The sequence below is a fragment of the Stegostoma tigrinum genome, chromosome 7 (assembly GCF_030684315.1).
Source record: "Stegostoma tigrinum isolate sSteTig4 chromosome 7, sSteTig4.hap1, whole genome shotgun sequence".
Taxonomy (NCBI): Eukaryota; Metazoa; Chordata; class Chondrichthyes; order Orectolobiformes; family Stegostomatidae; genus Stegostoma; species Stegostoma tigrinum.
This window is the reverse complement of record NC_081360.1, coordinates 89,225,957-89,238,788: the sequence shown is the minus strand read 5'-3', so window position 1 is coordinate 89,238,788 and position 12,832 is coordinate 89,225,957. Positions and strand designations below refer to the sequence as shown.

Below are 12,832 nucleotides of genomic sequence, written 5' to 3'. Positions count from 1 at the left end.
GAGGAATGTGTTCCAGATTGTCTTCCAGTTAATTAAAAAAAGTCATAATACTGGAAATATAAACTTTAATTACTCCATTTGAAACACTTAAAATTAAGTCAGTGCAATTCCATTTGCTATAGCCTTTACTATTTCAGTCATTGAAACTTCCTCCTTGGAACTGATTTAAAATCAAACGTGGTGAGCATTTAGGTGAAAGCGCCGAGGCTAATGCTGTACATTTTTAGATCATGGATACTGTAATGTTGATTACCTGAATTTTAAGACTTTTTCTTGATTTGGATTGGATTATGAATTGACGACCTGAGAGCAGAAAATAGATTTCAGTTTTGATCTTTGCTCCAAATTAAAACACGTTTTGATTTTGAGATGCATTTTGTTCTATACTGTTGCTACAGATTCCACTGCTGCGTCTAACCATCCTGCAGGCTGAAAGAAACTGCTTGCAATCTCAGCATCTTTTTTCAACCACACAGTACAAAATTAGCAGTATTAATAAATTGTACCTCAGCACAAATCAAATTGCTCATGGTGATCAAACTAATAGCATGTTTTACCAAGCCCAAAACTGCTTAATGTGAATAGCGATGCGCACATTCTCCAGTGTCCTGAAGGTCAGAATAGTTTCAAGTTACATGGGTATGAAGTTTCGGAATCTAGGGAATAACAGCAATGAAAGCACATTCCACATCTCTACTAACTTCAGATTTGAACTTTGACCGTACATCTCTTACATCCGAAAGACTGTTGACTCCTATCTGTGGCATCACCTGTTCCTTCTCCATCTCCATCTAGCTGCTAGTAACACTTTTTTATCCTATTGTTACTTGAGACAATGCTGTGTTCTCCTGACCAGCCTGTCATCTGCATACTGTAAAATTAGCTAATCTAAAATTGTGGTGCCATATCATGGCCTACATTGTATCCCACAAACCTGTTAGCCTGTTCTTTTTGACCTACATTTGAATCCTAGCCCCACAGTATTTTCAACTTGTTTGCACAATTCTTGCTCTGTCCATGCTACACTATCTTTATCAGCTCTAACCTCTCTCACATAGGATATGAAGATATTTGAAAAATACAAAGGCATATTCCTTGATTGGAAATTGGGGGTTGAAAGTGTCAAAGGATCTGGGTACCTTTTTCATAAGACATTGAGCTAGCATGCAATTGTGAGCAGTTGGAAAGGCAAGTAATATGTTAGTCTTCAATCCTCATGGTTTATTATGTTGAAGACCAATTTAGTGTTTATTCTTAAGAATAAACACTAATCATCTGCTCTGCATTTTCTGAAAGTTAGCCCCTTAGGCAAGCAAGTTATTGATTAATTTTAACACTTTTTAAAAGACCAGATTGCACTCAGTTTTCTGTGGCTCGAAATGCTGTTGCCTCTGAGTCAATAGAGATGTGGGATGTGCTTTTATTGTTGTTATTCCCTAGATTCCCAAAACACATTTTATACTCTCATAACGTGACACTATTCTGACCTTTAGAACACTGGAGAATGTGTACATTGCTATTCACATTAAGCAGTTTTGGGCTTGGTAAGACATGCTAATAGTTTGACCTCCATGAGCAATTTGATTTGTACTGAGGTACAACTTTATTAATAATACTGCGAATTTTGTATTATGCATTTGAAGAAAGATGTTTCTTGAAGGACAATCAGTATTGCAACTATGAGCACGTTAGTGTGATTTTGTCTGTCCACTGTGCAGATGTTGCCTACTAAACAAGTTACAGCTAGTGTTTACATGTGAGCCATTTTGGAACAAATTATCCTGGTCCTGTTATCCTGGTGACTGATAATGACTTGTTTGTGACTAGATTTTAGTCATTTCAAGGTGTCAGCTGCAGAAGTAGGAAAGATAACTCGGGAGGCTTTGGGAACTGCCTGTTTGTTTTTTTTGTCCCCATGGTAACCATAAATCAAAAGCAAGCTTTTAATTTTTATTCAAATGATCCTACCTTCCTCCTCCAAAGAAGAATCTTCATACAGTTCCTGAAAGGTTCTGCTTTATGTACTAAAGAAGCTTATGAATTTTGTTTTAATGCTACCAAATACTATTGACTGCCATTTGTTTGGCCTTAGTGATTTTAACTTTTTAATTGGGACCTTTTCTTCTGGAAAGTGTATTTTAGCTTTCGATATCCTCAAACTGAGCATAACAAATGCACATATGTAATTTTGAATAAAAATTTGAGATTGCATAATGGTAGGCTATTTCAAGCCTCAATTGATTGAACATGTGATGCAACATTTTAGTGGTTTGTGAAGGTGACAAATCACCTCTCGAGCCAAACCATGATAACAAAGTGCGGAGCTGGATGAACACAGCAGGCCAAGCAGCATCCCAGGAGCACAAAAGCTGACGTTTCGGGCCTAGACCCTTCATCAGAGATCTCTTTCGGGCCTAGACTCTTCATCAGAGATCCTCTGAAGAAGAGTCTAGGCCCAAAACGTCAGCTTTTGTGCTCCTGAGATGCTGCTTGGCCTGCTGTGTTCATCCAGCTCCGCACTTTCTCCAGCATCTGCAGTTCCCATTATCACTCGAGCCAAACCATAGCAGTTACCGAAGGTTAGTAATAGAATAATTGAGCAACACCAGCAAGGGTACACTTGTGTATGCTGAAAGGGGACGAGAGGTCTGACTGTAGGAAGATCTTTTTTCTTTGAATGGATTGCTTTTTAAAATCTCTTCACCCTTGACTGCCCACCCATCTACTTTTGGTAAAGGAAAAGTATTAAGTCTTTACTCTTGAAATTGGCACTTCACATGCTTTTCCTGTACTGCTTCTGCACTGACATTTTTCACAAGGATTGCTCCAATTTTTTTAACAAAAATAGGAGTTAAACCTTTTCGGGAGGCTGACTGAGGAATTGCCTGACTCCAGTAAGCCCTCTGCTGGTTAATGCACAGCAATACTACATAAGAAAGGCCATCCAAATTCATAGATAACAAGGTGCAGAGCTGGATGAACACAGCAGGCCGAGGAGCAGGAAGACTGACGTTTCGGGCCTAGGCCCCCGAAACGTCAGCCTTCCTGCTCTTCTGCTTGGCCTGCTGTGTTCATCCAGCTCTGCACCTTGTTATCTCAGATTCTCCAGCATCTGCAGTTCTTGCTATCTCTTCCCCCCCGCCCCCATCCAAGTTCGTGTCTGGGATAAGTAATCAGAACTGTGCAGTACAGAAGAGGCCCTTTGACCCATTGCCGTTGCTGTAAAAGATCTACTACCTAAACTATCCCACTTTCCTGCATTATATGTATAAACCTTGAATGTTCTGACACTTCAGGCACTCCTCTAAGCACTGGTGTCCCCTAATGGACACTGGCAACTTTGGACAGAAGTCCAGTTACATAATACTGCGTTCTATGACAGCAAAAAAGCAGCAGATCAAGGGCATATAATTTTTAAAAGCTAATGTCTTTCAAAATGTGGAAGATCAGTAAAGTGCTACTCCTGTTGCTTTCTTATTAATAAACAAAATTCATGCAGCAAAATACAATTCTGTTGATTTTTATTTCAGGTGTTTTTGCCAAGTATGAGTTGGAGTATAAACTGCTTGAATGCCATTTTTCTAACAGTTGTAAGTTGTAACAGCTTTTGTCAGTAATACCAATAGGTATGTTGTGAACATTTTTTTGGTTCACTTCTCCCCATTTTCTGCTACTAATGTATTCTTCAATTCCAGTGAACTGTCCTTGCGAACCGATTCCAAATATAATGGTAATCACCCTTTTCTGATATTAGCATCTTTCAGTGATTGGCAACTAAAACTAATGTATTTTAATGTGGAGTGTAGTAATACATCTCAAGTTTTCTATCTCCACATTGGAAATGATTGTTTAAGTAGCATTTATGTAGAGTCTGTCTTCAAGACATTTAGTTGCATTCTGTAATCACTGGATTAAATTTGACACATAAATTACCAGCTAAATATATGGGCAAATATGGTAACTATGGTATACTTGGAACACACTGATATTAACAAGTTGATCTGTTTCTTGATTTCAGAGGACTTGGGGTAAATTCACTGCATTTGTTTTAAATTGTCTTTGGTTTTTTTTTAAATTTTCAATGTGTCCTCTAGTTTAAATACCCTTTTTCTCTGTCTCTTCCTTTGGCTGCTTCTCTTGCATCTTAGTGCTGTCACACTCTTAGAATGATGTCTAGATCTGTTTAAATTCAAACTATAGTTTTCTTGTTCAACTATTGGCTGTCTGACCTGGGTACTTTAAACACTACAGGTTGCTGCATTGTAATCATAAGCTAGGATTCTCTGAGATCTCTCAAAAGTCAGGAAAATGAGTTGCCCCCATGGTTATAGAATGAATTGCCAATTTTTAAAATGTGGTTTGCTGTGGTGTGAACCTTTGTTCACATCAGACTGAAATATTTGAAAACTAATGTTCTCTTTCTGGACTTGACTGACTGAACCACCAGACAATAGAAAATGGTTGGCTCGTAATGGCTTAACAACATGCTGCCTGCCCGTTCCTGTTTACAAATGAAGTAGGCAATCTTTGGGAGTTGAGAGGAAGACTTACAATTGTATCTTAACTTAATGCCATGTACATTTCTCACAACTTAGACTTGATATTCATTGCTGGGAAACATCAAGCCCAGCCTCTCCAAAAATACAGTTTTTTAAAAAATGATTTTTGGGCATCAGGAACGTGTAAAACTGAGCTTTCTGGGTTTTATAACTCTGTTCCAGTGGGGAGTTGTAGACCAAAGAACTGGGGGTTAGAACATAGAACATAGAACAGTACAGCACAGAACAGGCCCTTCAGCCCACAATGTTGTGCCGACCATTGATCCTCATGTATGCACCCTCAGATTTCTGTGACCATATGCATGTCCAGCAGTCTCCTAAATGTCCCCAATGACCTTGGTTCCACAACTGCTGCTGGCAACGCATTCCATGCTCTCACAACTCTCTGTGTAAAGAACCCGCCTCTGACATCCCCTCTATACTTTCCTCCAACCAGCTTAAAACTATGACCCCTCGTGTTAGCCTTTTCTGTCCTGGGAAATATTCTCTGGCTATCAACTCTATCTATGCCTCTCATTATCTTGTATACCTTAATTAGGTCCCCTCTCCTCCTCGTTTTCTCCAATGATGAAAGTCCGAGCACAGTCAACCTCTCTTCATAAGATAAGCCCTCCAGTCCAGGCAGCATCCTGGTAAACCTCCTCTGAACCCTCTCCAAAGCATCCACATCTTTCCTATAATAGGGCGACCAGAACTGGACGCAGTATTCCAAGTGCAGTCTAACAGAAGTTTTACAGAGCTGCAACAAGATCTCACTACTCTTAAACTCAATCTCCCTGTTAATGAAAGCCAAAACACCATATGCTTTCTTAACAACCCTGTCCACTTGGTTGGCCATTTTAAGGGATCTATGTATCTGCACACCAAGATCCCTCTGTTCCTCCACACTGCCAAGAATCCTATCCTTAATCCTGTACTCAGCTTTCAAATTCGACCTTCCAAAATGCATCACCTCACATTTATCCAGGTTGAACTCCATCTGCCACCTCTCGGCCCATCTCTGCATCCTGTCAATGTCCCGCTGCAGCCTACAACAGCCCTCTTGGAATATTGGTAGTTGCCTTACCTATGGGCCAGAAGATCTGGGTTTAATTCCCATCTGCAGATGGGGGTGGGGGGGGATGCGGTCACAACATATATGAACAGGTGTTTTGAATTTTGGGATTACTTGGTTTTATGTTTCCAAAAAAAGGACAACTGTGTGTTTCGTGTCCTATAGATTTGTTATAATTTTCTGTAAATAGAAGGGAAGTAGATAGAATGACTCGTGAAATGCCCCATAGATTGTATAATCTATAAAACTTTCACTAATGCCAAATTATTGACTCTGATATTTTTATATTAATTGATGATGTGGCAGTCCAAAGTTGTGCAGGTTACGTAGATTGGCCATGCTAAAATTGTCAATACCATCCAGGGATGTGTAGGCTCGTTGGATTAAATGTGGTGCTATGGTGATGTGGTTGAAGTTTGGGTCTGGATATGATGCTCTTCGGAGGGTTGATGTCGACTTTATGGGCTGAATGGCCTCATTGCGTGCTGCAGGGATTCTGTGATTCTATACATTGGTTGCATTACATTTGCTTAGACCTATTTCTTCCCTAAAAGTAAATTTATTGGAAAGTGACTAGATCAGAAGGATAGCCACGGAGGTGGTTCAAGCGTGAAAAATTGTGACCTGTTTGAGTAGGTTGGAAATAGAAGAGGTTTTTGGCTGTGCTTGAAATAATATTTTGTTGAAATTTAAGGTTGTAAACTCTAGGATGTGTGTTCTGACTCTGCACAATCATTGCTTGTACTTCAGTCTTCAGTATCATTTGCTATGACTTGTGCTGCTGTTTTGGTGCAAAACTCTGCATTCTGATTTGTTATCTGCACTAATTGAAAATATTTTGTCACATCAGTACATTTTTAATTTGTTTTTTGCTCATTCATAGAATGAGGGCGGAACTGGTTAGGCTACCATTTACGATTTGTCCCTAGCTGCCCACAGGGCAATTAAGAGCCAACCACATTGCTATTGGTCTGGAGTCATGTATGCCAGACATAATAGGAACTGCAAGATACTGGTGAATTCGAGATAACAAGCAGGAAAGCTGATGTTTCGGGCCTAGACCCTTCAGAAAACTTTCTGGAGGGGGGTTCTAGGCCCCAAACGTCAATTTTCCTGCTCCTAAGATGCTGCTTGGCCTGCTGTGCTCATCCAGCTCTAAACCTTGTTATCTCAGACAAGGATGGCAGTTTCCTTTGCTAATGGACAATAGTGAACCAGATGGTTAAGTATTTCAAAATATATTTGTCATTACCCCACTTTGTATTTCATCCAACTTATTGGTTTCATTCCCAAATTGTTAATGTGAATAAAATGAAGTACTAGTTTGATGCTGAAAATTGCACACCCACTTTAAACCCTGTTCTAGCAATTCGAGCTGATATCTTTCTCCTCTTCTGCTTTTTTCCTGTTTTAAAAGCCATGTCTTGGGCTTTGTAATTGGGATGTCATTGTCTCAGGAAAAATAAGGTCCTTTGTAATACTGGGCTTTACCTTTGCTGAATCAATATTGGCTGCAGGCCAACAAATGATTATACGTATCATCACTTTTTATTCATAGCTTACATTGTGGGCTCCCTCTTGAGAACTGATTTCACATTTAGGCTCAGTTAACACTGTTTTAGAGAATTGTACTCATTTCATCAAATTCTGTGACCTTGCCTGATACTGGATTGTTTGTCCCCAAATTTCAAATGCTGTAGCTGCTCTACTCTGGACCATTTTATAATGTAGTGTCTTGTGCTCTTGTTTCATTTGCATATTCTTGTGCCAGCTAATTTTGCAAATTAGTTTCTTCAGTTTGACATTCAATGAATGACTTTCATTTTTAGGGAACAGATCCTCCGTGTGAAAGCAGAGGAAGATAAAATCCCATTGCTTTTAGTCGGGAACAAGTCAGATTTAGAAGATCGGAGGCAAGTGTCTGTCGAAGAAGCGAGGAGCAAAGCAGAAGAGTGGGGTGTTCAGTATGTTGAGACTTCAGCTAAAACACGAGCCAATGTAGATAAGGTATTTTTTTATTTTGGTCTACTTTCTCATTGTTATCTATTGCAGATACCCAGACTGGTTAATACTCAAACAGCAACTAAAAGAATGGTAATTGGTATAGTGTTTAAAGTATTGGCAAAAATCTGTAGGTCTGGTTGTGGATGAGGTTGTTGACTTGCTCGCTGAACTGGCTTGTTTTTTGTTCAGATGTTTTGTCATCGTCACCATGACCGGACAGTGTAAATTCCAAGTGAAGTAGGACAACATCACTTCATTGGAGGCTCCACTGATATCAGCCAGCATGGTGACAAAATGTCTGAACCAAAATAAGCCAGCTTGGCGAGCAAGTCAACAGCCTTGGTATAATGTTTCCAAAGGAATTTCAACTGAACCCTCAATCATTCTGTTGAGCAATTATTACATTATAAAAAGTGTTACCAATTTGTGCACCCAGCACTAAAATTTCTAAACTAATATACCTAATAGAACAAGCTAAGCTCTTCTGAAGATTTTCTTATGCAAGTTCTGTCTTTTCATTGAAGAGCAATGGATATTGTCAAATGAAATCTGTAATTCATATTTATAATTGTTTATATAAATGATTTTTAAATCTTAGGTATTTTTTGACTTGATGAGAGAAGTGCGAGCAAAGAAAATGTCAGAAAACAAGGACAAAAATGGGAAGAAAAGCAGCCGGAACAAAAAAAGCCTCAGAGAGCGATGCTGTATGCTGTGATTTTTTTTGTGATCAATTGCCAGCAATTTGAACTTGGGCACTTAACATTCATTTAGCCACTCAATTTGTTTATAATCAATCACTTTATTTTATGGCAAAATGGTGTTTATTCAAAATATTGAGTGGATTCATTGTCAATACAGTGCTGTTTGGACCGACTTGTAGGAATTGTATTTTTTTGCCTTTTGCTACAGGCATATTTTAATCTTTGGGTGAACTGTTCTTATCAAGCAGTAACATGCTCCACCTTCCATGTAGATCTCTGGATTCCCTTGTCCAGTTAACTGCTAATTATTCATAACCTCTTCTAAATCAATTTGGGAAGTAATTAAAGGGCAGGTTTCTAATACATCAAAAGAAAACGGCACGTTTATAAAAGGCAGCATGCATAAGCTGTTGTATTACAGCTTGTGTTCAAAGTTTAATTTGTCTTTTAATGTGAAGACCTTGTGTTTAAACATAGCATTTGATAAAGTAGTTTGAACACTCAGATCCTCTTTTATATAGCACCACATGTGGTCTTGCAGTATGGCTAAACTCTCAACTTGTGCCATTCTTGAATTGAGAGGCAAATGATTAAAACTTAGCTTTCTGGCATAGTACAACCGTAAACTAGCTTTGTTAAAGCCTGGAGTAGCTTTAATAAAGTCCAGAGGTAAAGTTTCCCAAGTGTGGTAATTATTTTCTGCTATTCTTTTCAGTAGAAATATTTTTAGAGGTGTTCTCTCCGTAAACTTAAACCATAGTCTAATTACCTCGCTTGGGAAAAAAAACTTGTGGGGTTTCTTTGGATCTAAGTTTTTCACTAGTACAGCAACAACCCCGTTCCACAAACAGTTTTGGTATTTTGCATCCAATATAATTGGTAGCCTTGTAGGTGGAGGGACTTCTCATTGCCTCCCAAGACCGTCATGTTGCATTTTCTACCTCTGTGAATAGTATTAACAGTGCTTGAGATTAAGATCTGCTTTGCAGACAGATCACTAGCACTAAAAAGTATTCCCAGTCTATTCACCAGAGCAGCACCATGCATTAGGTAGGGTATTAGATTGTGTGCCTGTCTGTCTGTTTTGGTAAAAACATTGGCATGAAGGAAAGTTATTTCTCAGCTAAATCTGCAAATGACTGAGCATGTGAAACACGGTAGCAATCATAGGTTTAGTCTTCAACCTTTCTTAAAAAGTACGTAGTCCTGTATGGTCTTGTGGTAAAAGAAGATAATGGATAAAGAACAATTCTTTCAGATGTTTTTAAGAACACAAAGTTAATCTGTGAGGAATAGACCAATATCTCGCACTGATTTTTAACATTTGTAAAGAAACAAGATTGGACAGTGTTTTGTTTTTATGTAAATCTTGTGAATGACTTGTATAAACCTTGGGTTATTCTGACTTGTATTTTTAACAACGATTTCGTGGTGGAAGTGGGTTATCACTGCATTAAAACACTAGATTATTGGGACAGTACAGCAATTGATTTTCGTACATTTTGCCTTAACACAAATTGCAAGTCATTTGAAGTTGACCCTTTGTTTTTTGATTTGTAGATAACATGACTAATTAAACTTGTGATTTAATGCAGTGTTTATGTTGAGATGAACAAGTTGGAGTTCCATGCCAGTAATAAACTGTGGTATTATATTTGCCAAGAACTAACAGTTACCCAGACTGTTTACATTGCTTAACAAAATTAATATTTCAAGATGGAAGTTTCTTGATTGAGACAAATCTAATGTCATCATGAAAATGTGAAATATTTCTAAATGAATTATGAATAAAACCAGTAGCATAACTTGACTAATCCCTGTCTCCAATGTTCGTTGGGGTGGAAAGCTATGATTTTTGACTTGTAATCGTTTACATAAAACAAAATCCATGTTAAATCACTGTTTTCAGCAACTGAGATCAAAGTTAATGTGAGGCAGTCAGATTCTCCATTGCCTCAAAAAAAACAAACTTCAGAGAAGGGAGCCTAGACAACGGTGCTTATTCTAAATGCAAGTATGTAGTGTACTAATCGATACTGATTTAAAAGTTTTGGCCGTAAGAATGGCTGGAGTGTGAAGTGGAAATATTGATCGGTATAATTCTGGTCTGAAGTGACGAAAGTCCATCTGCATATCAGGATTGAAGAGCTGAGCCTTGTATCGTATGATTTGTAAAATGGAATAATTTTGACATGGTACAAAAGGAATGAAAATTTGTTTCTGGAAGATTTTCATAATTTTAATTATCAGTAAGGTTCATGTTGCCTTCCCCACACATGCATTCTGGTTTTTTGTACCTTTTCTTGTCACTGTGGCTCTCACCTTCAGGAGGAAAGCTGCTGATGAACTCTGCTTTGCTTTGACTTCTCTTGACCTCTCCATGCGTGAGCCATTACTATCTTGCCAAAACTAGGTATGTTTTGGCAACTTGAATTGTGTAGAATTATAAACCATTTTCATTAACACTTGTCAACCTGGGTTTGATTGTATTTCAGCAGATGAAATAAATCCATTGGAGCTTATAATCCCATTGATAAACTTCTAAACATTTACTCCTTTGTCACGAAGAAAATCTTCTGAAATCTGTACTTTTAACTTAAAGACAACAGCTTTTCAACCTGTTTTAGTTGAAATGAAATTTTTGCCCCCTCTGCCTCCAAAAAAAATTAGGGTAATCCAACATTTTGACAGAAAATGTTCATCTTGTGTACTGTTTCTCAAAGCACTGTCAGGCGTGCTTTCTTCTTACTTTTCTGCCACATGTACTTCTAACCAAGTGCCTAACTAAAAGCTGTTGAAATGAAATAAAATAAAGCATTATGTTACTTGCTCAGTCCACTAGCCACGTCAATCTCCTGTTCATTTGGGTACCTTGGTCTAAGTTTTCAGTATTTGAACAGAAATTAAGCCTCCTTCTCAGGATACTTTACCAACACACAGTTGTGATGACTTTCATTATTGGTTGGCTTGTTTAGTTTGTGTGCCAGGCATTGGGGATCTGTAAACAAGGAAGAGTTGGAGCATTAATATTTTTAAATCTAAAATATTTAACTCAGTGCTCTTAAATGGTTTGTGCTGGTCAGAATTTAGTCTTGACAAGTTTGTGGGAATAACAAAAATTGCTTGGAGCACATTCCAGAAACATTTTAGCTTCTAAAACAAGTTTAGAACAGATAATTATACTGTAATGTCCAGTAAGCAGTGAATCAATTGGATAACTTCAAATTTTTCTGCTGAGGAAATATTGTGTGTTGAGCTGTAGTACATGACATCTCTTATTTGGAAAGCCAACTGGCAAAATAATATTTTAAGGGAAAGTTTATGATGGATTTATTTTGGTAAGTCTCTCAGGCTGCGCATGCCTAACTTGATCTTTCCAGATCATGTATTTAAATTTATAATACACTGGTTTAAATTAAATGCTTGCAGTTTGCATTGGCAAAATCAGGAATGCTAAATTTGAGACAGGCCATCATTTGAAAATTGTGGGGAATGTATTTCATAGGAAATTTTATTTAAAAGCTGTAAGTTTGAATCATGGGATGCCTCATTTATGATGTGAATTTTTCCTTTTTTTGCTAATTAAAAAAGCAACTTGAGCAAAAAAAATTGACTTTTTTTCCTCAACCATGGTAACCTCTGAAAGGAGCATTTGCACATTATATTATGGTAACATGTTAATGAGGTTGTTAAAGTCATTGTGCTTTTTCCAAATCCTTTGATTCATCCCATTGCCTAATTTATTAACAATGATATTTCATGATCTTGCAAAACCTATTAGAATTTTAGGGGCTATTCATTGTATGCATTAAATCTGTATTACCCTTGTGATATACACACAGAACACTTCAGTTGATGCTGATGAATTATTAATTGATAAAACTATACAACTCGTTATAACTACTTTGCATGAGTTGTTCATTATTTTCTTACCTGCATCTCAATGCACAATGATTTGTATTTTTTTCAACAAAGCATGTTTAGTTAGTTTTACAATGCCATAATTGCATGTGTGCAATGGACTATAAATACTGAATTCAATAAATTTTTTTTAAATTTTAATGCCATGGCAATTTTCATTTATCGTAGCAATGTAAAAGTAGTAATGCTGTTTGATTCTTTGTCCAAATCATTTTGTAAACAGCTGATTCACTCATCCCTATTCAAGTCGCAAGATTTTTTACAAGTATTCTTTTTCCAGGAATGTGTTTTTCAAATATAAATTTTGTGAATATAGATTTTTTTAAAAACATATTTTTACATTATCTGGATGATTTAAACAGTGCTTACTGTTCTGTCTGCCTATTTCCCCTATTCATGTGCCATCCATTCAATTGCAGCAATTTGAAGGCCGGTGACCATCTGATGCCTCCCCGAGGTGGTAATTCTTTTCCCAACTCTTGATATTGAGCAACTTTGCTTTCTGGTTCATACTACATTATCAGGTGTCACAAGCTCATCAGTCAAGTAGAACATGAGAACTGTGAGCAGGAGTAGGCCATCTGGTCCCT

The 12,832-nt window shown here is 37.6% G+C and overlaps 1 protein-coding gene across 7 annotated transcripts in view; it reads left to right on the top strand.

Annotated features, from left to right (window-relative positions):
• LOC125454088 (ras-related protein O-RAL) overlaps positions 1 to 12,383 on the top strand; it is a 106,640-nt gene extending 94,257 nt beyond the window's left edge. For all 7 annotated transcript variants that reach the window (XM_048534410.2, XM_048534407.2, XM_048534408.2 and 4 more), the window contains exons 4-5: positions 7,443 to 7,620; positions 8,216 to 12,383. In XM_048534410.2, coding sequence (XP_048390367.1) covers positions 7,443 to 7,620; positions 8,216 to 8,335 — 298 coding nt within the window. In that variant the 3' untranslated portion in view covers positions 8,336 to 12,383. The remainder of the gene's footprint in view (positions 1 to 7,442; positions 7,621 to 8,215) is intronic.
• The last annotated feature ends 449 nt before the right edge of the window (positions 12,384 to 12,832 follow it).